This window comes from Schistocerca gregaria, unplaced genomic scaffold (assembly GCF_023897955.1).
Source record: "Schistocerca gregaria isolate iqSchGreg1 unplaced genomic scaffold, iqSchGreg1.2 ptg000561l, whole genome shotgun sequence".
NCBI lineage: Eukaryota > Metazoa > Arthropoda > Insecta > Orthoptera > Acrididae > Schistocerca > Schistocerca gregaria.
Genome location: NW_026061954.1, coordinates 96069 through 123433, shown reverse-complemented (window position 1 = coordinate 123433; position 27365 = coordinate 96069). Strand labels below are relative to the sequence as shown.

General features: G+C 39.4%; 1 protein-coding gene across 3 annotated transcripts in view; it reads left to right on the top strand.

The window, feature by feature from the left end:
• The first annotated feature begins 121 nt into the window (after nt 1–121).
• Nucleotides 122–27365, top strand: part of LOC126314467 (pleckstrin homology domain-containing family F member 2-like) — a 112484-nt gene continuing 85240 nt past the window's right edge. For 2 of the 3 annotated variants that reach the window (XM_049992434.1, XM_049992436.1), the window contains exons 1-4: nt 247–338; nt 446–510; nt 13515–13652; nt 22979–23042. In XM_049992434.1, the coding sequence (XP_049848391.1) occupies nt 320–338; nt 446–510; nt 13515–13652; nt 22979–23042 (286 nt within the window). In that variant the 5' untranslated portion in view covers nt 247–319. Of the gene's footprint in view, nt 214–246; nt 339–445; nt 511–13514; nt 13653–22978; nt 23043–27365 lie in introns of those variants that run through there. The other variant, XM_049992435.1, reaches the window with a different exon arrangement.

Here is a 27365-nt window from a genome sequence, read left to right as displayed (position 1 = left end):
TCGGGTTTGTCCAAAATGTGAAATTAAATGAATCATATTAGTAACTTGAAAATATGCTCCCATAGCGAGAAAATAATTTTAAGGTTTTTTAATGTATAATCAGTAGTTAACTATTTTCTCAATGAAAATGTTTATTGGAGTGAGTCAATGTTGTACATAGTTCTGTGAATCTTTGGTATGAGGTGTAGGAACGAAACATGGTCGATAGGCTGGGTAAGGATTCTTGTGATTGTTTCTGCTATAGAATGTGATAACACAATTTGGAATTTCAAGTTTTTATGGATGTTTTTCATACGCATGCTGCGATTAGGCTTTCTTTATGTCAATAAAAGATACTTGTGCGTGTCTTAGTACTTAGAAGAGAGAGTATAATTTGAAGTCTTTTTCCTAATGTTATGGGTGTGAGCAGTTTAAAACTGTCAGTAATGATGTGTAATGTTTCTAGTTAACAGTGAAGCTAATGCGCGACGCATTGCCATGGTGGAGAGCTGCTTCGGCAGTTCGGGACAGGTAAGATTATTTCTTACCCATATAGCTAATGTCACCAAATATGATGCGTGTTGATTTGGATAATAAGGAAACACAGACGTCGCAATCTAGAGTCTTCTGTCAAAAGATTTTTGATGACAGAGCTACGCAAACTGAAGACGTTTACGCGATAGCTCCCATAAGAGAGTAAGATATTTACAAGAGTATGAATACTGTACAGGGTAATAGTCACAAGGTTACACATTGATGAGCAAGGTGAAAAACTCAAGAGAAATTGAAAGAGTAATACAGACCGAATGATAGATACACGCCACGCTTTGCTCAATAAAAAAAAAGTTATGCCAGAGCAGAAAAATTTCTGTCTTGAACAATTTTGTGTTAAGGTGCTAAATATGTTTTTGTAGCATTATTCACCATATTATTTTGGTCTGAGCCATCCGTTTATTGGCGTTTGAAACTGTTAACTACGAGTTGCCCCTCATCACGCCACACAATTGTAGTTGACACATTTTAACAGCCAAACCAGAGAAGCAACATTCCAGTATCTAGTACTGTGAAAATTGCTTCCATGTGATTTGTACTTCAATAAGTGCACAAGCATCTGTTTTGCAGTTGTAGCTTTTAGGAGTGTGCTAAAAGCTTGTAGCAGCAGTAACTACCATAGATGATGTCATTGCATCCACCATTTGTTTAACACTATGAACTGTAGGCAGAAATGTAGCTGTCACTTCAGTTACTGTTGTAGTTTATGCAGATTAATGCAGCTAAATGATAGGTAACAACTATTTAAGTGACAAAATAAGCTTATACTTTATTCGCTCAACACATATTAATAGGCTACATTTAACTACCAAATTAGCCTATATTACGTTGCCTCTTCAACAAACACGGAACATGTATATTCCATAGAGTCAAATCCACTCTGCACGTCATATCTTGTGCACCACTATGCAAGCTGAAAAATGTTTGTTCACATATCCCCATAGCTCACCCCTGAAATAATACTTTTCAGATACTCAACACTATACATTCCAGGTTAAACCATAATGTTTCACCAGCTTCTGAAATTTGTCCTTACTGAGAGGCTTAGTTAGGAGATCAGATAACATTTCTTCTGTGCATAGATAACTGAGGATTATATTCCACTGTTCCACATGATGCCTTATAAAGTGATGCTGGGTCGATAGAAGCATCCTATCCCACCCATCGGCTTTGGTCCATGATGTAAGGGTGTTGTGGTGTGTGACGTCATGACGGCGTGGAGTTTGGTTTGTGAGTGTGATGTGTTTGTGGATGTTGTCGTGTTGTGGGTTGTTGTGCCCTCTGGTGGTATGTTTAAGGCTCTCGTTTGTGTGGTGTAATGGGCTCAGTTTAGTCTTGCTTATTATACAGAATTGTTCGTGTGTTGGCTGTGTTTGTAGAGGAATTCGTTTCTGTGAGTTAACGATTTAGTGGTTTTGTGTGAAGGTTAATTTAGTGTTGTTCGCTGTTGGTCGTATCATAATTTGAGTAAATTAATCGGTTGTTGTTTTTGTTCAAGAATGGATACGAAGGATAAAATTAAATAGTGCGCGTCTGCATGATATAATGGGAAATAACGTGTTGGAGCTGATAAAGTTTTTACAGCTGTTTGCGTTACTTGCTGAGATCGTGAAGTGCTCCATTTGTGGGCAAGAAATGAAGTTGGCTGAAGTTCTGGCATCTCGGTCCAGGGACTGCTATATGTGGCACTGTCGAAAGGATGACATTTGACGTTCCATACAGTGTGGTTCCTGTTTTGAGAAGTGTAGGTTGGGCATGCGCGAGATTGTACTGATGAGTTATTGTTTTTGTTATAGGTCTTCACACAGTTTTTGCACACTTGAGACTGGTGTGAGTGAGAGGAGTGTGCTTGATTGGTTTTCTTTTTGCTGTGGAGTTTGTTCTGAGTTTATTAAGTGCAGGCGTAAGTTGGGCCGGCATGGGGTGGTTGTGGAAGTGGACGAGTCGCAGTTTGGGAAAAGGAAGTATGGGAGGGGTAAGTATGTGGTTGGTGTCTGGGTGTGGGGGGCTGTTGTTTCGGGGGCTGGTGGGGGGGAGGAGGAGTGTTCTGAATGTGTTTTTAGGGTTGTGGAAGGGAGGTCTAAGGCGGAATTATTGGGGTTACTTGAGGAGTACATAAAACTGGGGTCCACAGTAGTTTCAGATGCATTTTCTTCTTATAGGGGGTTGGGTGAGAGAAGATTCAATCATTTAGTCATTAACCATAGCTTAGAGTTTAAAAAGTTATGAGACGGGGGCTTGAACAAATACAATAGAGGGGATGTGGGGGGCTGTTAAGTCAGTTTTTTGGAGGGGAAAGAGGCACTCTTTCAACCTTCAGTCTCATTTAGATGAGTACTGTTGGTAAAAGAGTGTCCCTGAGGGCTATTGTGTTTTCTGTTTTTTTAATGGCTGTTAGTAAAATGTATAGGCCGAAAGTGGTTAGTTAGTGTGGGTGGGTGGCTGCGGCTCAGTATGGGGTGGGTGGTTTATTTCGAGTTTGTTTGTTTGTTTGTTTGTTTGTTTGTGTGTGTGTGTGTGTGTGTGTGTGTGTGTGTGTGTGTGTGTGTGTGAGAGAGAGAGAGAGAGAGAGAGAGAGAGAGAGAGAGAGGTTTTTCTTGAGTTGTAGTGTGTGATTGAGAATTTTTTATGTTGCATTTGGTTTTTGTTTATGGTTTTTTTTTTTTTTAATTTTTGGGTGAGGGGGGAGGTTAGGTTGGTTGGGGAGGGGGGGTTGAGGTGTGGGTTGGTCGGGTCTTTCCTTTGGTTGAGTGTTTTTTTGTTGGTTTGTGGTTGTGCAGTTGTGTGTGTGTGTGTGTGTGTGTGGGGGGGGGGGGGGGGAGGCTGGGTGTGTGCCTGTGTTTGATTGTGGTGGCCAACCTAGTTTGTGGCGCTGGAACTTTTTTGTGGTAAGTTTTTATTTTTTTTGTTTTTAGTGTATGTGTTGTGTGTTGGGGTCGAGGGAAGTGTTTTATTACAATGTATGGTTCTGGCTGTTGGTATTGGTATCGGGAGATGTTTTTGACCTGTGTAGGTCAAGGGAAGTGTTCGGTCCCTATTTATGGGATCGGGAGCTGCTGTTGTGCTATATAGCTCAAGGGAAGTGTCCGATTCCAGATGATATTATGTTTAGTGGAATTTGGGTAATTTCGTGTTGTCGGTTTTTTTTTCGTTGTTTTGCATGGGGGTGGGTGTCTAAATATGTTTATTTTTAGTTTGTCCCCACCAAAAAACCCCAATTTCCAGCACTTGTCCTGTTAGTGTCATTAGGCTTTTTGTGCAACATGTGTGTGTTTTTTTATGTATTTTCGTCTTTATAATGTGTACGTAATGACTTTATATGTGCCATATTGGAATTGTGGTTTATAGTCGTTTCCGCCATATTTGTGATGTCAGGTCAAAGGAGACGGGTAGGATCGGATACTTCCATACTCCCCAAATTACCACAGTTGGCTTTAATGTTGGGGGGGATTCTATTTCACTCATCAGTGTATGGATCCAAAGAGCTACTTGGATAGTGGAGAACAAGGCCATATATTCAGCTTCTACTGTACTCAAAGCAACAATTCTTTGTCTCTTTCAAGACCATGATATCAATCTTCCCATTAGTCTAAAATAACTTCCAGTGATGGAATGTATGCTTTTCAACTAATTTCCCCAGTCTGCATCACTGGATCCTTCCAAATTTTCCAGTTTTAGAATATTTTAACTTATAGTCAGCAGTTCCATTTAAATATCCAAACCTATAATCATTGGCAAATATTTCTCTGGTAGTCGAGCTAACAATAAAGTTCCAATCCATTCATTCACAATTTCAAAACCAATATTCCTCAGACAATATGAGATTGAAATTATTTTATTCACATATTCAGCCATGCTTTTCTCTTATTCAATCTTGTGGTTATCAGGTCATGCAGTAGTCCTACTTTTCTGGTTAAACCACTATCTTCAAATGTGTTTTTCAGTTTGCCCCATACCTCCTTTGCTGTCGTAGTCTTTTCTGTGTGAAAATTCACTGGATCAATCAAAATGTTTAATTTTGATTTCGCCTTCCAATCTTTAGTACCAAAACTTGACTCCATAGGTGCCAATTTACCGTTTGTGATGTCCCATAAGTCATTCAAGTGCAAATACGCCTCAACAGCAAATTTCCAGGTCGCGTAATTTTTACTCCCTACAAGCCGCTCTATTTGCGGTATCTGTGGTGTACTCATTTTAGTTATTTTCTTCTTCGTATAGCATACACAATCCAAGTTTATACGAACTTCCGCACACCTTTTGCGCAATCCAGTACCTGGGCCCATAACCTGTTGTTGTTTATGCATATTAACACAGCTAAATGATAGTTAACAACTATTTAAGGGGCAAAATAAACTTGCGCTTTATTTGTACAACACATTTTAATACAATTGACTACCAAATTATATTATGTTGCCCCATCAACAAACATGGAACATGTATATTCCATAGAGTCTAATGCACTCTGCACATCATATCTTGTTTGTTCACATATCCCCAACAGTTACATGCCAACATCATAACATTTCCACAAGTGCTGTCTGCCATGATATTGTAAGTCAATCATTGTTTTAACAACTCGATATTGTGTTGGTTATCAAGTTGACAGTTTAACCACAGTTTTGAATGACCAACAGATGTAGGAGTATGTGGTACCTTAAGAAACCATTGAATGTCAAAGATGTTTTAGGTAGCACTGTTGTATCCTCATTTCATCACACATCTGGTGCTATAGTCCAGCATGACAGTAATCAACCTAATTGTGTCCCGAAAGTACATGTATTTTTCTTTAACTTATCATTTTGCCAGGCATGCTCCAGATTACAAGTGTAATATTTTCCTCAATCACATGAAACCTGCCCATCAGTATTTTAGGCTAAAGTTTACAATGGGCTGCCCATGTGCAGAGGTTGGCAGCGCATATGTATGTAAGATTCAGAGTGAATTTGTTGTTACTTTCGGCAATACAAACTGATCACTTATCTTCACACATCCAGCTCCTTAACCTCATGATTTAATTAAAAAAAAAAAGAAACAGATCATATCAGACATTGATTATAGCATGTGCAAGTTGTTATTTCAGTCATGGTAAAGGCATTAGACAAAATAGTCTGAACACTGATATTAACATGTTCTCTAAAGCTTACGGTCACACTGAGTAGGGAGGTAATTTATATTTCCTGTGAAACCATCTAGATGACAGTGTCCCAGTGAATGATTGCATCTTTCAAAATGAAAATTCCATCATTCTCACAAGTGAAAATGTGTAACATTATTTAGTGGACATGAGGATTGAATGCTATGCCTTCCCTACCATCAGCACTCACAGTTTGCATACATGTTGGGTCAAAATTGAGTTCATGGTTTAAACAAATTGGTAATATCATGAATCATGAAAGGAGGTTGTATATTTGGAAGAGACCTGGAGACACCGGAAGGTTTCAGATCGATTATATAATGGCAAGACAGAGACTGAGGAACCAGGTTTTAAATTGTAAGATATTTCCAGGGGCAGATGTAGACTCTGGCCATAATTTATTGGTGATGAACTGTAGATTAAAACTGAAGAAAATGCAGAAACATAGGAATTTAAGGAGATGGGACCTGGAAAACCTGAAGAACAAGAGGTTGTAGAGAGCCTCAGAGGGAGCATTAGGGAACGATTGACAAGGACAGGGGAAAGGGGTACAGTAGAAGAAGAATGGGTAACTTTGAGAGATGAAATAGTGAAGGCAGCATAGGATCAATTATGTAAAAGGACGAGAGCTAGTAGAAATCCTTGGGTAACACAAGAGATATTGAATTTAATAGACGAAAGGAGAAAATATAAAAATGTATTAAATGTAGCCGGCACTAGCAAAAAGGAATACAAACATCTCAAAAATAAGATCGACAGAAAGTGAAATTGCTAACCAGGAATGGCTAGAGGACAAATGTAAGGATTTAGAAGCATTTATCACTTAGGGATCAGATAGATGCCACCCACAGGAATATTAGAGAGACCTTTGAAGAAAAGAGAACCACCTGTACGAATATCAAGAGCTCAGATGGTAAACCAGTCCTGAGCAAAGAAGGGATAGCTGAAAGGTGGAAGTACTATATAGAGGCTCTATACAAGGGCATTGCACTTGAGGGTAATATTATTGAAATGGAAGAGGATATAGATGAAGATGAGATGGGAGATATGATACTGTGTAAAGAATTTGACAGAGCACTGGAAGACCTAAGTTGAAACAAGGCCCCAGGAGTAGACAACATTCCATTACAACTACTGACAGCCTGGGGAGAGCCAGTCCTGACAAAACTCTTAAGACCATCTGGTGAGCAAGATGTATGAGGTAGCTGAAATACCCTCAAAACTTCAAGAATAATTTAATAATACAAATTCCAAAGAAAGCAGGTGTTGACAGTTGTGAAAATTATCAAACTATCAGTTTAATAAGTCTCAGTTGCAAAATACTAACACAGGTTATTTATAGATGAATGGAAAAACTGGTGGATGCTGGCCTGGGGGAAGATAAGTTTGGATTCTGTAGAAATTCAGGAACACGTGAAGCAATACTCACCCTATTACTAGTAAGACAGATTAAGGAAAGGCAAACCTATTTTTCTAGCATTTGTAGAATTAGAGATGCTTTTGACAATGTTGACTGGAGTACTCTCTTCCAAATTCTGAAGGTGGTGGGGATAAAATACTGGTAGCAAAAGGCTATTTACAGTTTGTACGTAAACCAGATGGCAGTTATAAGAGTCGAAGGGCACGAAAGGGAAGCAGTGGTTGAGAAGGGAGTGAGACAGGGTTGTAGCCTATCTGCTATTTTATTCAATCCATATATCAAGCAAGGAGTAAAGTAAATAAAAGGAAAAATTGGAGTTGAAATCAAAATTCAGGGAGAAGAAATAAAAAACTTGATGAAGAGACTTGCACAGAATAGGTGGCATGGAGAGCTGAATCAAACCAGTCTTTGGCTGGGGACCATGACAACAACGATTAATTTGATTCTGTAGTTACTACAGTAGAAAAAGTGCCTGAAATATGTCATATGAGTTGTGGCAGAAGACTCCAGTTCCTGTTGACCAGGATTTTTAATGTTACCTTCCCCAGAGGATATTAAACAGTTATAAAACAATAAGAAATGTCAGATTTCATTTGAGTACTAGTGGAATAAGCATGTATTTTTACTGCTTCTATGCATTGTGTTAGTTTTTGGGACTGTATATGCTCACATTGCAAAACCAAATCAGTTTTTTAGGTAGTTTAGATCAAGGCCTTTCTAATGAAAACTGTGTAAAAGAGTTTGCAGGATATAGTTTTTTGTAAAAATGTCCTGAAAATACAGACTTTTGGTGCTTTACAAATATCATCAGCTTTGCCCTCAATTGGTCAACTGTTGGAAAGCAGTGGGGGAATGAAATTTTATATTTGGAGACCTTACGCTTGTAAGTTATCACGTACAAATCTTCGGGTTACCACACACTAACCTTTTGAGACGTAAAAAGCTAAACTTCATTTTTTTACCTGAAATATATTTTTTTAATTTCACTTTAGAGCACACAAAACACTTGAAAAGATGGCCTAGTTTTGATTCTTTCATGAAAATATTTCCTAAGGTGATATGACTACCCCCATGAACCATGGACCTTGCCGATGGTGGGGAGGCTTGCGTGCCTCAGCGATACAGATGGCCGTACTGAGGTGCAACCACAACAGAGGAGTATCTGTTGAGAGGCCAGACAAACATGTGGTTCCTGAAGAGGGCAGCAGCCTTTTCAGTAGTTGCAGGGGCAACAGTCTGGATAATTGACTGATCTGGCCTTGTAACAATAACCAAAACAGCCTTGCTGTGCTGGTACTGTGAACGGCTGAAAGCAAGAGAAAACTACAGCCGTAATTTATCCCGAGGGCATGCAGCTTTAGTGTACGGTTAAATGATGATGGCGTCCTCTTGGGTAAAATATTCCAGAGGTAAAATAGTCCCCCATTCAGATATCTGAGGGGACTACTCAGGAGGACATCATTATCAGGAGAAAGAAAACTGGCGTTCTTCGGATCGGAACGTGGAATGTTAGATCCCTTAATCGGGCAGGTAGGTTAGAAAATTTAAAAAGGAAAATGGATAGGTTAAAGTTAGATATAGTGGGAATTAGTGAAGTTCGGTGGCAGGAGGAAAAAGACTTTTGGTCAGGTGAAAACAAGGTTGTAAATACAAAATCAGTTAGGGGTAATGTAGGATTAGATTTAATAATGAATAAAAAAATAGGAGTGCGGCTAAACTACTACAAACAGCATAGTGAACGCATTATTGTGGCCAAGATAGACACGAAGCCCATGCCTACGACAGTAGTACAAGTGTATATGCCAACTGGCTCTGCAAATGATGAAGAAATTGATGAAACGTATGATCAGATAAAAGAAATTATTCAGGTAGTGAAGGGAGACGAAAATTTAATAGTCATGGGTGACTGGAATTCGAGAGTAGGAAAAGGGAGAGATGGAAACATAGTGGGTGAATATTGATTTGGGGGGGGGGGGGGGGGGGGGGAGAAATGAAAGAGGAAGCCATCTGGTAGAATTTTGAACAGAGCATAACTTAATCATAGCTAATACTTGGTTCAAGAATCATAAAAGAAGGTTGTATACATGGAAGAATCGTGGAGATACTAGAAGGTACCAGATAGATTATATAATGGTAAGACAGAGATATAGGAAGCAGGTTTTAAATTGTAAGACATTTCCAGGGGCAGATGTGGACTCTGACCACAATCTATTGGTTATGAACTGTAGATTAAAACTGAAGGAACTGCAAAAAGGTGGGAATTTAAGGAGATGGGCTTGGGATAAACTGACTAAACCAGAGGTTGTACAGAGCTTCAGGGAGAGCATAAGGGAACAATTGACAGGAATGGGGGAAAGAAATACAGCGGAAGAAGAATGGGTAGCTCTGAGGATGAAGTAGTGAAGGGGCAGAGGATCAAGTAGGTAAAAAGACAAGGGCTCATGGAAATCCTTGGGTAACAGAAGAAATATTGAATTTAATTGATGAAGCGAGAAAACATAAAAGCGCAGTAAATGAACCAGGCAAAAAGAAATACAAACGTCTCAAAAATGAGATCGACAGGAAGTGCAAAATGGCTAAGAAGGGATGGCTAGAGGACAAATGTAAGGATGTAGAACCTTATCACTAGGGGTAAGATAGATACTGTCTAAAGGAAAATTGAAGAGACGTTTGAAGAACAGAGAGCCACTTGTATGAACATCAAGAGCTCAAATGGAAACCCAGTTCTAAGCAAAGAAGGGAAAGCAGAAAGATGGAAGGAGTATATAGAGGGTCTGTACAGGGGTGTTGTAATGGAGGACAATATTATGCAAATGAAAGAAGACATCAGTGAAGATGAAATGGGAGAGATGATACTGCGTGAAGAGTTTTACAGAGCACTGAAAGACCTGAGTCGAAACAAGGCCCCGGGAGTAGACAACATTCCATTAGAACTACTGGCGGCCTTGGGAGAGCCAGTCCTGACAAAAACTCTACCACCTGGTGAGCAAGATGTATGAAACAGGTGAAATACCCTCACACTTCAAGAAGAATATAATAATTCCAATCCCAAAGAAAGCAGGTGTTGACAGGTGTGAAAATTACCGAACTATCAGTTTAATAAGTCATTGCTGCAAAATACTAATGCGAATTCTTTACAGACAAATGGAAAATCTGGTAGAAGCCGACCTCGGGGAAGATCAGTTTGGATTCTGCAGAAACGTTGGAACACGTGAGACAATACTGACCCTACGACTTAGTTTAGAAAATAGGTTAAGGAAAGGCAAACCTACGTTTCTTGCATTTGTAGACTTAGAGAAAGGTTTTGTCAATGTTGACTGGAATTCTTTCTTTCAAATTCTAAATATGGCAGGGGAGAAATACAGGGAGCGAAAGGCTATTTACAATTTGTACAGAAACCAGATGGCAGTTATAAGAGTCGAGGGCATGAAAGGGAAGTAGTGGTTGGGAAGGGAGTGTGAAGGGGTTGTAGCCTCTCCCCGATGTTATTCAATCTGTATATTGAGCAAGCAGTGAAGGAAACAAAAGAAAAAATTGGAGTAGGTATTAAAATCCATGGAGAAGAAATAAAAACTTTGAGGTTTGCGATGACATTGTAATTTTGTCAGAAACAGCAAAGCACCAGGAAGAGCAGTTGAACGGAATGGACAGTGCTTTGAAAGGAGGATGTAAGATGAACATCAACAAAAGCAAAACGAGGATAATGGAATGTAGTCGAATTAGATTGGGTGATGCTGAGGGAATTAGATTAGGAAATGAGACACTTAAAGTAGTAAAGGAGTTTTGCTATTTGGGAAGCAAAATAACTGATGATGGTCAAAGTAGAGAGGATATCAAATGTAGACTGGCAATGGCAAGGAAAGTGTTTCTGAAGAAGAGAAATTTGTTAACATTGAGTATAGATTTAAGTGTAAGGATTGTATTTCTGAAAGTATTTGTATGGAGTGTAGCCATGTATGGAAGTGAAACATGGACGATAAATAGTTTGGACAAGAAGAGAATAGAAGCATTGGAAATGTGATGCTACAGAAGAATGCTGAAGATTAGATGGTTAGATCACATAACTAATGAGGAGGTATTGAATAGAATTGGAGAGAAGAGGAGTTTGTGGCACAACTTGACAAGAAGAAGGGAACGGTTGGTAGGACATGTTTTGAGGCATGAGGGATCACAAATTTAGCATTGGAGGGAAGCGTGGAGGGTAAAAATCATTGAGGGAGACCAAGAGATGAATACACTAAGTGGATTCAGAAGGATGTAGGTTGCAGTAAGTATTGGAAGATGAAGAAGCTTGCACAGGATAGAGTAGCATGGAGAGCTGCATCAAACCAGTCTCAGGACTGAAGACAACAACAATAAGGTGATATGTCTCAAAAGTTGGAAAGTGAGAGAGGCATTACATAGCCTGAATGGCATTTGAAGAAATTTGTAAAATCTGAGTGGAGTGCAAACATTGATTTTGGGTATACCTTCTTGGTGCAATGGTTGTATGATAAAAAAACTTGGATATTGTTGATCATGAAGGAAATTGTGTTTCCATGAATTTCATAGAAAAATCCTTAGCTCAGTATGTGGCCCAGAGTGACGCCCGAGTATTCTTCTGGTGATAAGATAGCCAAAGTCTGCACAAGGGTTCCACTTGCTGCTCTTCTAAGTGACATTGTAGAGTAGCAAAGCCCTTGCTATCTGAAGGATGACAGATGTCTTGTGCTAACATGAAAGAGAACTTTTGCTTTGCAGTCATGAGCTTGTCTGCAAGCAGCTGATGAGGCTATGCATGGACTGGTTGTCCTCCTGTAGTTATGAGATGATTTGCCATTAAGTGTCTTGTCAGTGCTGGTCTAGGCAACATATGTGTAACCTCAGGGAAGTAGCGAACCACCATCAGTCATTTTTTTGCCAGCAAGGTTGGCATTCAAGTCAAGTAACCATTGATAGTGAATATCTGGGAGGAAGCAATGGAATGATACAAGTGTGCCGCACCCATAGGGTATTGCTAGTTGGCGATAATAAATCTCCAAATAAGTTCATGTTGAAGATTGAATTTGAGAGGCAAGATGATGTGGTCATAAGTCTTGATGAAAAATCCAGTTGCAACATACATGTAAATTCTATTGGTGTTAAGTGTGAAAGACAAGAAGGGTAAACTCGGTTGTCAGTGTTTATATCAATGAGGAATTGTAACTTGGAGAAGTGCTCTGTTGTGAAAATCAACAGTTGTTGTTTTTGAAATGAGTTGCTGTCACTACAGATTTTCAACGACATTTTCCTTGTCACAGGATGATTGATACAGCTGGGCAGAAACTCCAAATTTTCTGTGATAACCTGCAGATTTTCTAACTGGTGAGCAAATATTTTTTTTCTGGGAGAGCATAATTGCTGTTACACTTAGGGGGGAGTGCCACATTTGGAGGGCTTTAACTTGCTTAGGTAGTTTGCAGTTCATCCATAGGTTTGTTTGTCCTAGTGGAGATGGTTGCAGCGACCTTAGATGGGCACATGTCAACTGTTTGGTCAAAAGTTTTAGATTTTGTCGTGATATGTATAGATTATGTGACTGATGTAACATGAATAGTTCTGTATGATGCAGTGATATGTTTGTTGTTTCAAGGACCAAAGGATTGGTAGAGAAAGTACAACATAAATGAAAACTTACTGTCCACAAATCCAAGACACTGCAACGTTTGCTGGCAAAACAGCATCCTCATTTTAGGACAGGCGTACATGTGAACTTAGCTCACCTAAACTCTTTGTTTTTTCTGCTTAACACACAAATATTTTTGGGCCTTTTTTTATGTAGAAAACACTGTAACAGAGCTAATTTCCTCAATATGCTATGGAATGACACTTGTCATAGAGGGAAGAGGTCGGTGTTGACTTCATATTCTACCGGGATGATGTATCTGTAGCTTTTCAGTACAGTATGTGGGACTATCTAAGTAACTGATAGCCACAAAAAAATTGCACTCAGTTGGCAGATGTAAAGAAATCAGGCCAACATCATATTTTGTGGGTATCTGTAGTGTATTGTATAATCCTACCACCTTCACAAATTTCTGTTTTGTGATTGACACACAGTTAAGTTATATATGGCATCATTTCTTGATATCTCAGTAATACAGTGATCTGTAATGTATTTGTGAAGATGTCTAATATGATCTTATTGCTGCTCTCAACAGAATTAGAATGTTTATTTTCCATGAAGCTCATTTGGGAAAATTAAAAATATTACTTGCATTTTCAGCTGGTCAAATTTGTTTTACACTATTGCAAGTGGACTTTGACAAGTTGAACGTCTAAGAACATTTTGTCACATGGTTTTTGCCATATGTGTGTGTTAATGGTACTGGCATAGTATCTGTGATCAGTTGTAATACACTGTTAATTTTAAATTTCGTTCTGTAAAGTAAGACATCTGCTCTGTTCCAGCCACTGGCAGTACCAGGGAGAGTCCTAGTAGGAGAAGGAGTCCTCACAAAGATGTGTCGCAAAAAACCGAAAGCTCGACAGTTTTTCCTGTTTAATGACATACTTGTTTATGGCAACATCGTCATTAACAAGAAAAAGGTAAGAGAGGCTAAAAGCAGATATTTGCACATCTCTCCATGTCAGTTTTGAGGCAACCAGTGGCAGGGTATTATGTAATAGCCAATGAATAACTGTTAACTTGAAACTTCCTGGCAGATTAAAACTGTGTGCCGAACCGAGACTCTTACTCGGGACCTTTGCCTTTCGCGGGCAAGTGCTCTACCAACTGAGCTTCCCAAGCACAACTCACGCTCCGTCCTCACAGCTTTATTACTGCCAGTACCTCGCCTCCTACCTTCCAAACTTTACAGAAGCTCTCCTGCGAACCTTGCAGGTAATTTTAAAGCTCCCTTTGGCATGAATTCGTGTTGGGTTTCATCCATTGTCTATTTGTTTCGCTCCTCTTCCATGTACACTTTAAATGGTTTAGATATTTATTGAATCATCAAGAGGTTGCGATTGTGAAGTCAGTCCTTCCTGAATAACAGCAAGCATTTCTCTGTCCCAGTTTTTGAATGCTAAACTGATACAGCACAAAGAGAAAACTCTTCTTCAATAAAGCACCTTTCCTTCTCTCCTTCTGTCTGTTAATCCATAATTTCATATCAGCTTCATCCATCCACTCTTTGGCATGTACATGAACAACAACACATCGCCATATTTCAGAAGGTTTTGGCATTGTTTTTTATTTATAAATGATTATTGGATTAAGTTTGGTACCGCCAGCACAATGTGAAAGGATAACAGTGTAGTGAATTTTTCACGTCCACTTGTTTTTATAGTTATATTAAAAACAAAGATTCCAAGACTTACCAAGCGGGAAAGCGCCGGCAGACAGGCACATGAACAAAACACACAAACACACACACAGAATTACGAGCTTTCGCAACTGGCAGTTGCTTCGTCAGGAAAGAGGGAAGGAGAGGGAAAAATGAAAGGATGTGGGTTTTAAGGGAGAGGGTAAGGAGTCATTCCAATCCCGGGAGCGGAAAGACTTCCCTTGGGGAAAAAAAGGACAGGTGTACACTTGCACACACACACACACACACATCCACCCGCACATACACAGACACAAGCAGACATATTAAAAGGCAAAGAGTTAAGGGCAGAGATGTCAGTCGAGGCAGAAGTACAGAGGCAAAGAAGTTGTTGAAAGACAGGTGAGGTATGAGCGGCGGCAACTTGAAATTAGCGGAGGTTGAGGCCTGGCGGATATCGAGAAGAGAGGATATACTGAAGGGCGAGTTCCCATCTCCGGAGTTCGGATAGGTTGGTGTTGGTGGGAAGTATCCAGATGACTCGGACGGTGTAACACTGTGCCAAGATGTGCTGGCCGTGCATCAAGGCATGTTTAGCCACAGGGTGATCCTCATTACCAACAAACACTGTCTGCCTGTGTCCATTCATGCGAATGGACAGTTTGTTGCTGGTCATTCCCACATAGAAAGCATCACAGTGCAGGCAGGTCAGTTGGTAAATCACGTGGGTGCTTTCACATGTGGCTCTCCCTTTGATCGTGTACACCTTCCGGGTTACAGGACTGGAGTAGGTGGTGGTGGGAGGGTGCATAGGACAGGTTTTACACCGGGGGCGGTTGCAAGGGTAGGAGCCAGAGGGTAGGGGAGGTGGTTTGGGGATTTCATAGGGATGAACCAAGAGGTTACGAAGGTTAGGTGGACGGCGGAAAGACACTCTTGGTGGAGTGGGGAGGATTTCATGAAGGATGGATCTCATTTCGGGGCAGGATTTTAGGAAGTCGTATCCCTGCTGGAGAGCCACATTCAAGGTCTGATCCAGTCCCGGGAAGTATTCTGTTACAAGTGGGGCACTTTTGGGGTTCTTCTGTGAGAGGTTCTGGGTTTGAGGGGATGAGGAAGTGGCTCTGGTTATCTGCTTCTGTACCAGGTTGGGAGGGTAGTTGCGGGATGCGAAAGCTGTTTTCAGGTTGTTGGTGTAATGGTCGAGGGATTCAGGACTGGAGCAGATTCGTTTGCCACGAAGGCCTAGGCTGTAGGGAAGGGACCGTTTGATATGGAATGGGTGGCAGCTGTCATAATGGAGGTACTGTTGCTTGTTGGTGGGTTTGATGTGGACGGATGTGTGCAGCTGGCCATTGGACAGATGGAGGTCAACATCTAGGAAAGTGGCATGGGATTTGGAGTAGGACCAGGTGAATCTGATGGAACCAAAGGAGTTGAGGTTGGAGAGGAAATTCTGGAGTTGTTCTTCACTGTGAGTGCAGATCATGAAGATGTCATCAATAAATCTGTACCAAACTTTGGGTTGGCAGGCTTGGGTAACCAAGAAGGCTTCCTCTAAGCGACCCATAAATAGGTTGGCATACGAGGGGGCCATCCTGGTACCCATGGCTGTTCCCTTTAATTGTTGGTATGTCTGGCCTTCAAAAGTGAAGAAGTTGTGGGTCAGGATGAAGCTGGCTAAGGTGACGAGGAAAGAGGTTTTAGGTAGGGTGGCAGGTGATCGGCGTGAAAGGAAGTGCTCCATTGCAGCGAGGCCCTGGACGTGCGGGATATTTGTGTATAGGGAAGTGGCATCAATGGTTACCAGGATGGTTTCTGGGGGTAACAGACTGGGTACGGATTCCAGGCGTTCGAGAAAGTGGTTGGTGTCTTTGATGAAGGATGGGAGACTGCATGTAATGGGTTGAAGGTGTTGATCTACATAGGAAGAGATACGTTCTGTGGGGGCTTGGTAACCAGCTACAATGGGGCGGCCAGGATGCTTGGGTTTGTGAATTTTAGGAAGTAGGTAGAAGGTAGGAGTGCGAGGTGACGGTGGGGTGAGGAGTTTGATGGAGTCAGGTGAAAGGTTTTGTAGGGGGCCTAAGGTTCTGAGGATTCCTTGAAGCTCCGCCTGGACATCAGGAATGGGATTACTTCGGCAAACTTTGTATGTAGAGTTGTCTGAAAGCTGACGCAGTCCCTCAGCCACATACTCTCGACGATCAAGTACCACAGTCGTGGAACCCTTGTCAGCCGGAAGAATGATGATGGATCGGTCAGCTTTCAGATCACGGATAGCCTGGGATTCGGCTGTGGTGATGTTGGGAGTAGGATTAAGGTTTTTCAAGAAAGATTGAGAGGCAAGGCTGGAAGTGAGAAATTCCTGGAAGGTTTGGAGAGGGTGATTTTGAGGAAGAGGAGGTGGGTCCCGCTGTGATGGAGGACGGAACTGTTGCAGGCAGGGTTCAATTTGGATAGTGTCTTGGGGAGTTGGATCATTAGGAGTGGGATCAGGATCAGGATTGTTTTTATAGTTAGTTTCAGCACCTTTCAGTTATGTTACTTGGGATACCAAATGCCAGAGGAGTTTCATTCATATTCGCTATTTGGCTTAGTTCTACACTTGTTTTCTTTCAATGTCGAGTAATGAAGTGATGGAAAGATAATATTTTCTCTTCATACTCTTGTGGCATATTCTGATATATTTTGGTTTCGGTTTGCATGCTAAATCCATGGCGCCTTATAAAACTATAGCACCAACATTGGGCTTGGCAGCCAGATATGTGATTTTGTGTGTATGTGTGTGTGTGTGTGTGTGTGTGGGGGGGGGGGGGGGGGGAGAGGAGTATGTTTGGCTGTTTTGTCTATTATTATGAAGGGCCTGTTTGATTAAAGCTATATTTGACAGTCTTTTTGTTGTGCGTATCTGCAACTCAGCATCTCCGATATATGGTGAGTGGAAACTAGCCTTTTCATAATCTTATCATTATTCCATCCTGGATCTCCTAGTTTTGGCCATTTTGCATTCAGTCCTCTATTTGCACATTTAGTCTTACCCATTTTTTTCAGTTGTTCTTTACTATACCACGAATTGCGAATGGTTTTTTTCTTTTGGTGGAGGGCCAAAATGCCACTCAGCTGCTCTGTTTCTATGTTCTTCTACATATGCTATTCCTTTCAATTTATAACCTACACCATATGAATACATTTTCTTTGTTCCATTACAAAACTAGCTACTAACAAAAGTATCGTACTGTTATCAATAACGCAAATCACTTTGTTAGAGTTCACTGGCACCGTAAACTGCAATGACGCATCATACGCTATACACTGTCCTGGATTTGTGGTGATGAGGTGGGAGGGAGACAGTGTTAGCAAACATTTGAATCTCCGCAAATCATGGGCATCGCATCGGTGTACTGCTCTTGCCAATTGAATCTCTTAAGTTGCCAGATAGGTTTCCCTTAGCTTCGAGTATGTGGCCATTTGTAAGACTGGAGAGGATTTTAAATCAAACAATGGACATGTTTACATTAATTTCAAGGAAATTTTTTGACGAAAAAAGTGCACTTTATAGACTGTAAAATGGTATATTAGCTTGGAAGGCATTTAATATAGCAAATGCATTTAATGAAAACCCCACATTAAAGTACCCTTAATTTGTTTGTGTGTATTTGCCCCTACAAACAGTGTTTTTCTCCGAAAGTTCAGTTCTATTGTACTCTAATAACAAGTATGTTAAGGTTGTTGTTTTGTTAAATATCTAATATTTCTCCATCAGTCAAAATGAAAAGACTGTTATGTCATTGGCTGTACAAATCAGGTTCTGTCATCTTAACTTCCCATGACGACTGTTGAAATTTGTTAACAATGTACAGTTAGAAGTTAGAAAATGGATGGTCCTTTGTAAAATTTTATCAGAAACTGTACCGTCACATTTTGTTTCATAAACATTATCCTATAGTCCCACTCCTCCTCCCCTTGGCCCCATACCCCCACTCCTTTGCTTCAGTATTAGCCATCTCCTTGTCATTTTTGCTGTGTTTGCTCTCCCACCCTCTGCTCATTATCAGATAATCTCCTAACTATGCGCCACCTAACATACTACACAACACATTCTAATAAACCTTCACTTTTTCCTTTGAGTACCCACTGTCCTTGCTGTATACCATTTCGTACCCCTTTAAATTTCTTATGTCCACCTTTCATCAATCTGCCCATATCCCCCCTCAAGTATATGACATGGGCTCATTTTAAGACAATGTAACCAGAGTCATCTCACTCTACTGTGCCCCTTTCTTGTTGCTTCACACTGGTCATAGTTATTGATTAGCATGCAGTAGTGCAAGAAATTAGTTAATAATTACCTTAGTGTAGTAGATGTAACACTACTGTCACTCCTGACAATGTCCCCCCCCCCCTTGATAATAAAGAACTGATTTGTATTTTCCAAGAAGGAGTCAGTCCAATTGTATATATGGGGCGATATTCCGCAGAAACTTACTTTATTTACAACCATCAACTATAGTGCATTCTTCTGAAGGTAACAAAAATGAAATGAAAGTGTTCTATTGTTTTCTTCTGTCAAATGCTCATTGTGATTTGACAGAGTTCCATGTAATACACACTTATCCAATACTGTTTTAAGGAGTTTGTGTTTGGTCTCCAAAAATTGTAAAATATGTTAATGAGACTGATCAGTCAAATTATGCTATCCCATAAGGTTCGATGCTTGGTCTGCTTATGTTCTTGGCCAATATAAATCGACGAAAAAGTCTCGTCATTTTGCATGGTGTTCTTGATCCCTAAAATTGACTATTGTGCACTTAAAGATGTTACAGCATAGTAGTTAGTGAATGAGACTGACATGCAGAAGTTTGTGTGTTTGAACCTCATCAGTTGCTTCAAAATTTTGTATTTTTAAATAGTCATTGAAACTACAATTAGTTGGTTTAAATTTAATTAAAAAAATTATAACCTTTTGTCACGCCATTTTAATCATTGTATTAACTTTTACACTTACTCTTTTTTTTCCTCCATTTTTCCATTTGGAGTCTTTGTGCTTGAGATTTTAATTTTGTCTGTATCAATTTCAATTTAATTTCTTCTGTTTCATCATCTTATATTTTTGTCCCCATTACTGCAATTATTATTTCTATCCGTCCTTTTTGCTCATTTATTTATAGTCCCTTCATTTGTTTAAATCTTTGTATGTTATTTTGTCCATAGCGCAAAAGGAATTTGTGTTTTAAGTGTTTGTATGACAATTGCCATCCAAAAATATGTACACCTTGTAAGTAATGAAAAATACATTTTTGACACATTTACACAGGCAATATAAATAGATTATTTCATCTTTTATATTAAAAACAAAGATTCCAAGACTTACCAAGCGGGAAAGCGCCGGTAGATAGGCACAATAAATAAAACACACAAACACACACACAGAATTTCTAGCTTTCGCAACCAACAGTTGCTTCTTCAGGAAAGAGGGAAGGAGAGGGAAAGACGAAAGGATGTGGGTTTTAAGGGTGAGGGTAAGGAGTCATTTCAATCCCGGGAGCGGAAAGGTTGACATGGTATTAGAAGGTGGAAAGGGTAATATGAGGTTAAAGTGAAAATAAATAGAAATATATATAGGGAGAGGTAAAGGTGTGAAAAAAGTCGAAAAAGTGTTGGTTTGAGATGAGCTATGTTGATCCTGTGCTGAACTTAGGTTGGTGAACAACAATGGGTGCAAAGGTTAGGTAGTTGTGTTGTCTCCAAAACACGTTAAAGGGTGGGGAAATTCAGGAAAATTTCAAAAAAAAATTTTCGAAAAAAGTCTCAAAAAAAATTTTCGGAAAAAATCTCGAAAAAAAATTGCGTGTAAATGTATTCAAAGGACTGGTTATGTACTGGCAGGTTATGAAAATGAGGCTAACAATTGTTTGATGAAGAAATAATAACGTTTAAACCTGTGGGAAGCTGCTAAAAAATGATCGGTTATGTGGGAAAAATGGGAATGGAAATAAAACAAAAGTTGTTGGAGATAGCTGAGATGGTTGTTTAATGGGTGAAAGGAACTGAAGCTGTGAAATAGTATTCACGAGTTTACACGAAATGTTTGTAAACTTGGAACAGTGGATTTTATAGCAGCAGTTATGTTGAAAGCGTTAAAAATTTTTAGGTTATGGTTTGGAAGTAAATTACGTATTATTGAGTATAATTAGGCAGGATAAAATGTATGGTAGATTACGGAAAAAGGGAAGATGAATACAAAGTGAAACTACTTGTACAAACAAAAAGGAAAGTAAGATGATAGAGAAGATTTGGAAATGCAACAGAGACAATAACAAACGTAATTGTTGGGTTCAAATTAATGATGATGTAAATAAAATAGAAAGAAACTTCCACATGGGAAAAATATATTAAAAACAAAGATTCCAAGACTTACCAAGCGGGAAAGTGCCGGTAGATAGGCACAAGAAATAAAACACACAAACACACACACAGAATTTCTAGCTTTCGCAACCGACAGTTGCTTCTTCAGGAAAGAGGGAAGGAGATGGAAAGACGAAAGGATGTGGGTTTTAAGGGACTCCTTACCCACTCCCTTAAAACCCACATCCTTTCGTCTTTCCCTCTCCTTCCCTCTTTCCTGAAGAAGCAAATGTCGGTTGCGAAAGCTAGAAATTCTGTGTGTGTGTTTGTGTGTTTTATTTCTTGTGCCTATCTACCGGCACTTTCCCGCTTGGTAAGTCTTGGAATCTTTGTTTTTAATATATTTTTCCCATGTGGAAGTTTCTTTCTATTTTATTTATTTCATCTTTTGCAATTTGATTTATAGATTGACATTTTCAGACATTTAAATAGTGTGACAGATAAATAAAAATAATTTAAAATCACATGCAAAGAGATTCCAAATGAAAAAAGAAGGAATAATAAGAGCAAATCAAAAAGTCAATCTGATGATAAAATTGACGTGAAACACGATTAGAAAGGTTAAAAAATTACATTTAAACCAAATAACTGAATAAAAGTAAACATAGATAATAATTTTAAAAAATCCTTTTGCATGTCAGCAACATATGCTAACCACTTCACTATAACACGATTATATGTATATCTGTTGATGTTAGGACTACAGAACAATTACACAAAACAACGAAATTTTTTTCATTGATTACTTGCGAGTGAGGGTCCACGAAGGTGAATGGCTGCTGGGTCTCTGACCTACACCACAGTATAGACAGTTTCAAAAAGTTGATTGCACAATGTGGATCTCTCATTGTTGGTAGTAAAAGAGGTGGCATTGTTTCAGAGTAGCTGTTTTCTTTATAATATATACGTGTATAAATAAATTTTAGAAGTAATGCTCACAAATGTCAATATGAATAGATTAGCTGTTATAATTGGCTGTTAGCGTACTATAGAGAAATGATTGCTTTTGCCTGTTAGTGTATAACTAGACTTGTACAACATCCCTGAATGTTCTCCTTCATGCTGGGATTTATGGAATACAGTGTATGGATGTGTGTATGAATGAATAAATGAATTTTTTCCCACGTGCCAAATGGACCATTGTCCAGTTACACGTTACAATGATACCTCAAGAAGATGTCCAATTACTCAAGAAAATTCACAGTAAACACTAAAGCAGACTTATTTGCTTATTTTAATGAAAAAGCATTGCTTTTACAGTCTTAATGAATTTCATTACACATTGTTACATTAACAATTTTTATAGTACGTTTGACATGGTGCACATTCACATTTTTGTGTGGTGAGCATATACTGCATATTAAGAGTCTTTGATCACTAGTTACTTCAATTTTTAATGGTAAATGTGTAAGGTTGAGTTTTATATGTGAAAATATTATATGAAATAACAACAATATGGAAATGATAGATTGCTACTCACCACATTGAAGAGGCGTTGAGTTACAGATAGGTGGATTGAGAAGGTGTACTAGAAATACTTCAGCTTTCAGACAAAGTCCTTCTACAGAAGGTGAAAAATAACACGCATTCAAACAGCAGCAGCTCGTACACACGACCACTGTTTCAGGGTGCTAAGGCCCAATTAAGGACCTCTATTTGGGCTTTAGTGCCTGGAGACAGTGGCCATGTGTGCGCAAGTTGTTCTTATGTGAATGTGTGTAGATGTGTGTTTTGTTTAGAAGGACATTGTCCAAAAACTGGAATATTTCCAGTGTACTTTTTCATTGTGCCTCTATGCATCTCATGCTTCCTCTGTGTGGTGAGTAATAAAGTATCCTTTCTGTGTTGTTGTTATTCCATCCTGGGCTTTCCATTGTTTGAAAGGGTTGTATTTGTGGTCACTAGAAGTTTCACAGATGTGAGTTTCTTTACATTACTGTTGGAAATGATTTCCAGTATCTGTATGATTGCGTTTTGTGGTGTTAGTATAATAGATGATCACTGTTGATTAGGTTCGATGCATTCATGTAAAAATATTACAGTTAATAGTATGTGGATTGTAAAACCTTCATGAAGACATTCACCTGCTTGCTTTGTTATTGTGAGGTACGTACTTGAATAATTTAGGGTATTTTAAACTTCTGAATTCACATTTATTGACTAAGGCCACCTACTGTCCAATATTTATTCTGTTCACAGTATAATAAGCAGCACATCATACCGCTTGAAGAAGTGAAACTGGAATCACTTGAAGATGATGGACGTAAGTACAAATTCATTTATAAACTTCAGAAAGATATTGGGTACTGAGAACTTTGCCTTAATAAAAGGGTGCAAAAATATTCGTAGAAGCCTTTTACTAAGCAAACTGAATGTAATTTACTCATTAAAAGAGGAGTTCCCTCTTGCATCACCCCCCCCCCCCCCCTTCCATAAGTAATCCTTTGCCCCGTGCCCCCTTCCTGCATGCCCCTCGTCCCACTCCCCTTCAAGCTTCCCTCCCTAAGCTGCTATAGTATTTTATTTGTTTTGAAATACAGGGTGATTCAAAAAGAATACCACAACTTTAAAAATGTGTATTTAATGAAAGAAACATAATATAACCTTCTGTTATACATCATTAATAAGAGTATTTAAAAAGGTTTTTTTTTTTCACTCAAAAACAAGTTCAGAGAAGTTCAATATGGCCCCCTCCAGACACTCGAGCAATATCAACCCGATACTCCAACTCGTTCCACACTCTCTGTAGCATATCAGGCGTAACAGTTTGGATAGCTGCTATTTCTTGTTTCAAATCATCAATGGTGGCTGGGAGAGGTGGCCGAAACACCATATCCTTAACATACCCCCATAAGAAAAAATCGCAGGGGGTAAGATCAGGGCTTCTTGGAGGCCAGTGATGAAGTGCTCTGTCACGGGCTGCCTGGCGGCCGATCCATCGCCTCAGGTAGTTGATGTTCAGGTAGTTACGGACAGATAAGTGCCAATGTGGTGGCGCTCCATCCTGCTGAAATATGAATTGTTGTGCTTTTTGTTCGAGCTGAGGGAACAGCCAATTCTCTTACGTTCATACTGAGCTGTTTCCCGCGGATTCTCAGTGCCCCATATACAGACATTGTGACGGTTGACTTTCCTGTTAGTGTGGAAAGTTCCTTCATCACTAAACACAATCTTTGAAACAAAAGATTTATCTGTTTCCATTTGAGCAAGGATAAAATCACAGAAATCGATTCCTTAAATCTTATCAGCTGCAGACAGTGCTTGAACCAATTTCAGACGATAAGGTTCAAAACATGGTTCAAATGGCTCTGAGCACTATGGGACTCAACTGCTGTGGTCATTAGTCCCCTAGAACTTAGAACTACTGAAACCTAACTAACCTAAGGACATCACACACATCCATGCCCGAGGCAGGATTCAAACCTGTGACCGTAGCAGTCGCACGGTTCCGGACTGCGCGCCTAGAACCGCGAGACCACCGCAACCGGCAGAGGATAAGGTTTCATAACTAACCTTTTTCGTAGGACTGTCCATACAGTTGATTGTGGAATTTGCAGCTCTCTGCTAGCTCTGCGAGTCGATTTTCCTGGGCTGCGAACAAATGTTTGCTGAATGCATGCTACATTTTCATCACTCGTTCTCGGCCGTCCAGAACTTTTCCCTTTGCACAAACACCCATTCTCTGTAAACTGTTTATACCAACGTTTAATACACCACCTATCAGGAGGTTTAACACCATACTTCGTTCGAAATGCACGCTGAACAACTGTCGTCGATTCACTTCTGCCGTACTCAATAACACAAAAAGCTTTCTGTTGAGCGGTCGCCATCTTAGCATCAACTGACGCTGACACCTAGTCAACAGCACCTCAAGCGAACAAATGTACAACTAAATGAAACTTTATAGCTCCCTTAATTCGCCGACAGATAGTGCTTAGCTCTGCCTTTTGTCGTTGCAGAGTTTTAAATTCCTAAAGTTGTGGTATTCTTTTTGAGTCACCCTGTATGATCTTTGTTGTGGTTTCCTTTTATTACTTATTATGTTTTTTATATCGTTTTTGTCCCAAATGAACTTTAGTGGTCAAGGACCATTCAGCCTGCTACATGGGACTAGGAATGCTATAATTATAACACTTGTTTGTCAGTCTTGTATGGATAGGGTTCTGGGAACATAAAATACCTGTGGTTTAATAATACTCAGATGACCCAAAACTGAATTTTAAATTACCTTAAGTCTAATTTATTATCCTTTGCGCATATTTGCATTCCAAGGATGCGCTGGTAATACCATGTGTTACACATCATTCTACATAATATTATCAAGTGCAGCAAATTATATGCACATTAATTGCACTACAACACTGTCGATGGGTGTGTTGCAGTATGACAATGCTGCCCCTTCCAGTTCCATGAATGTAGTGAGATGTATTTCAATTCCTGATGGTGAATCACCAAAAATACAAATTATTTCTTTTTATTACTTAAAAGCAGGAGGAATAAGGCTTCTGGTCAGGTGAATACAGGGTTATAAATATAAAATCAAATCGGCGGGAGTAGGTTTCATACAGAATAAAAAATTAGGAGCACGGCTAAGCTACTATGAACAGCATAGCGAACGCATTATTGTAGTCAAGATAGACACGAACCCACACCTACCACAGTAGTACAAGTTTATATGCCAACTAGCTATGCAGAAGATGAAGAGATTGAAGAAATGTATGATGAGATAAATTATTTAGATAGTGAAGAGAGATGAAAATTTAATAGTCATGGAGGACTGGAATTTAATAGTAGGAAAAGGAAGAGAAGGAAAAGAAGTTGATGAATATGGAATGGGGGCAAGGAATGAAAGAGGAAGCTGGCTGGTAGAATTTTGAACATAGCATAACTTGAACTTGGTTTAAGAATCATGAAAGAAGGGCGTATATGTGGAAGAGGCCTGGTGACACTTGAAGATTTCAGATAGATTATATAATGGTAAGACAGATTTAGAAACCAGGTTGTAAATTTCCAGGGGCAGATGTGAACTCTGACCACAATTTATTGGTTATGAACTTTAGATTAAAACTGAAGAAACTGCAAAAAGGTGGCATTTTAAGAAGTTGGGACACGGATACAGTGAAAGAACCAGAGGTTGTGTAGAATTTCAGAGCGCATTAGGGAAAGTTTGACACTAATGGAGCAAAGAAATTCAGTAGAAAAAGAATGGGTAGCTCTGAGCAATGAAGTAATGAAGGCATCGGATCAAGTAGGTAAAAAGATAAGGGCTAGTAGAAATCCTTGGGTAACAGAAGAGAGATTGAATTTAATTGATGAAAGGAGAAAATATAAAATTGCAATAAATGAAGCAGGCAAAAAGAAATACAGATGTGTGAAAAATGAGATCGAGACAGGAAGTGAAAAAGGCTATGCTGGGATGGCTTGAGGACAAATGTAATAATGTAGAGACATATATCACTAGGGGGTAAGATAGATACAGCCTACAAGAAAATTGGAGAGACCTAGAAAGGAGAACCACTTGTATGAATATCAAGAGCTCAGATAGAAAACTAGTTTTAAGCAAAGAAAGGAAGGCAGAAATGTGGAAGAAGTATATAGAGGGTCTATACAAGGGCATTGCACTTGAGGGCAATATTATTGAAATGGAAGAGGATATAGATGAAGATGAGTTGGGATATATGATACTTTGTGAAGAATTTGACAGAGCACTGAAAAACCGAAGTTGAAACTAAGCCTCAGGAGTAGACAACATTCCATTGGAAGAGCCAGCCTTGACAAAGTTCTACCATCTGATCAGCAAGATGTATGAGACAGGTGAAATACCTTCAGACTTCTGGAAGAACATTTTAATTCCAGTCCAAAGGAAAGCAAGTGTTGACAGGTGTGAAAATTACCAAACTATCAGTTTAATAAGTCGTGGCTGCAAAATACTAACATGAGTTCTTTACAGATGAATGGAAAACCTGGTAGAAGCTGATCTCGGGGAAGATTAGTTTGGATTCTGTAGAAATGTTGGAACATGTGAGACAAATACTGCCCCTACGACTTATCTTAGAAAACAGATTAAGGAAAGGCAAACCTACATTTCTAGCATTTGTGGACTTAGAGAAAGCTTTTGACAATGTTGACGGGAATACTCTCTTTCAAATTCTGAAGGTGTAAGGGGTCAAATACAGGGAGCGAAAGGCTATTTACAATTTTTACAGAAACCAGATGGCAGTTATAAGAGTCGAGGGACATGAAAGGGAAGTAGTGGTTGGGAAGGGAGTGTGACGGGGTTGTAGCCTCTCCCCGATGTTATTCAATCTGTATATCGAGCAAGCAGTAAAGGAAACAAAAGAATACTTTGGGTAGGAATTAAAATCCATGGAGAAGAAATAAAAACTTTGAGGTTTGCGATGACATTGTAATTCTGTCAGAAACAGCAAAGCACCAGGAAGAGCAGTTGAACGGAATGGAAGTGTCTTGAAAGGAGGTTATAAGATGAACATCAGCAAAAGCAAAACAAAGATAATGGAATGTAGTCAAACTAAGTCAGATGATGATGAGTGAATTGGATTAGGAAATGAAATACTTAAATTAGTAG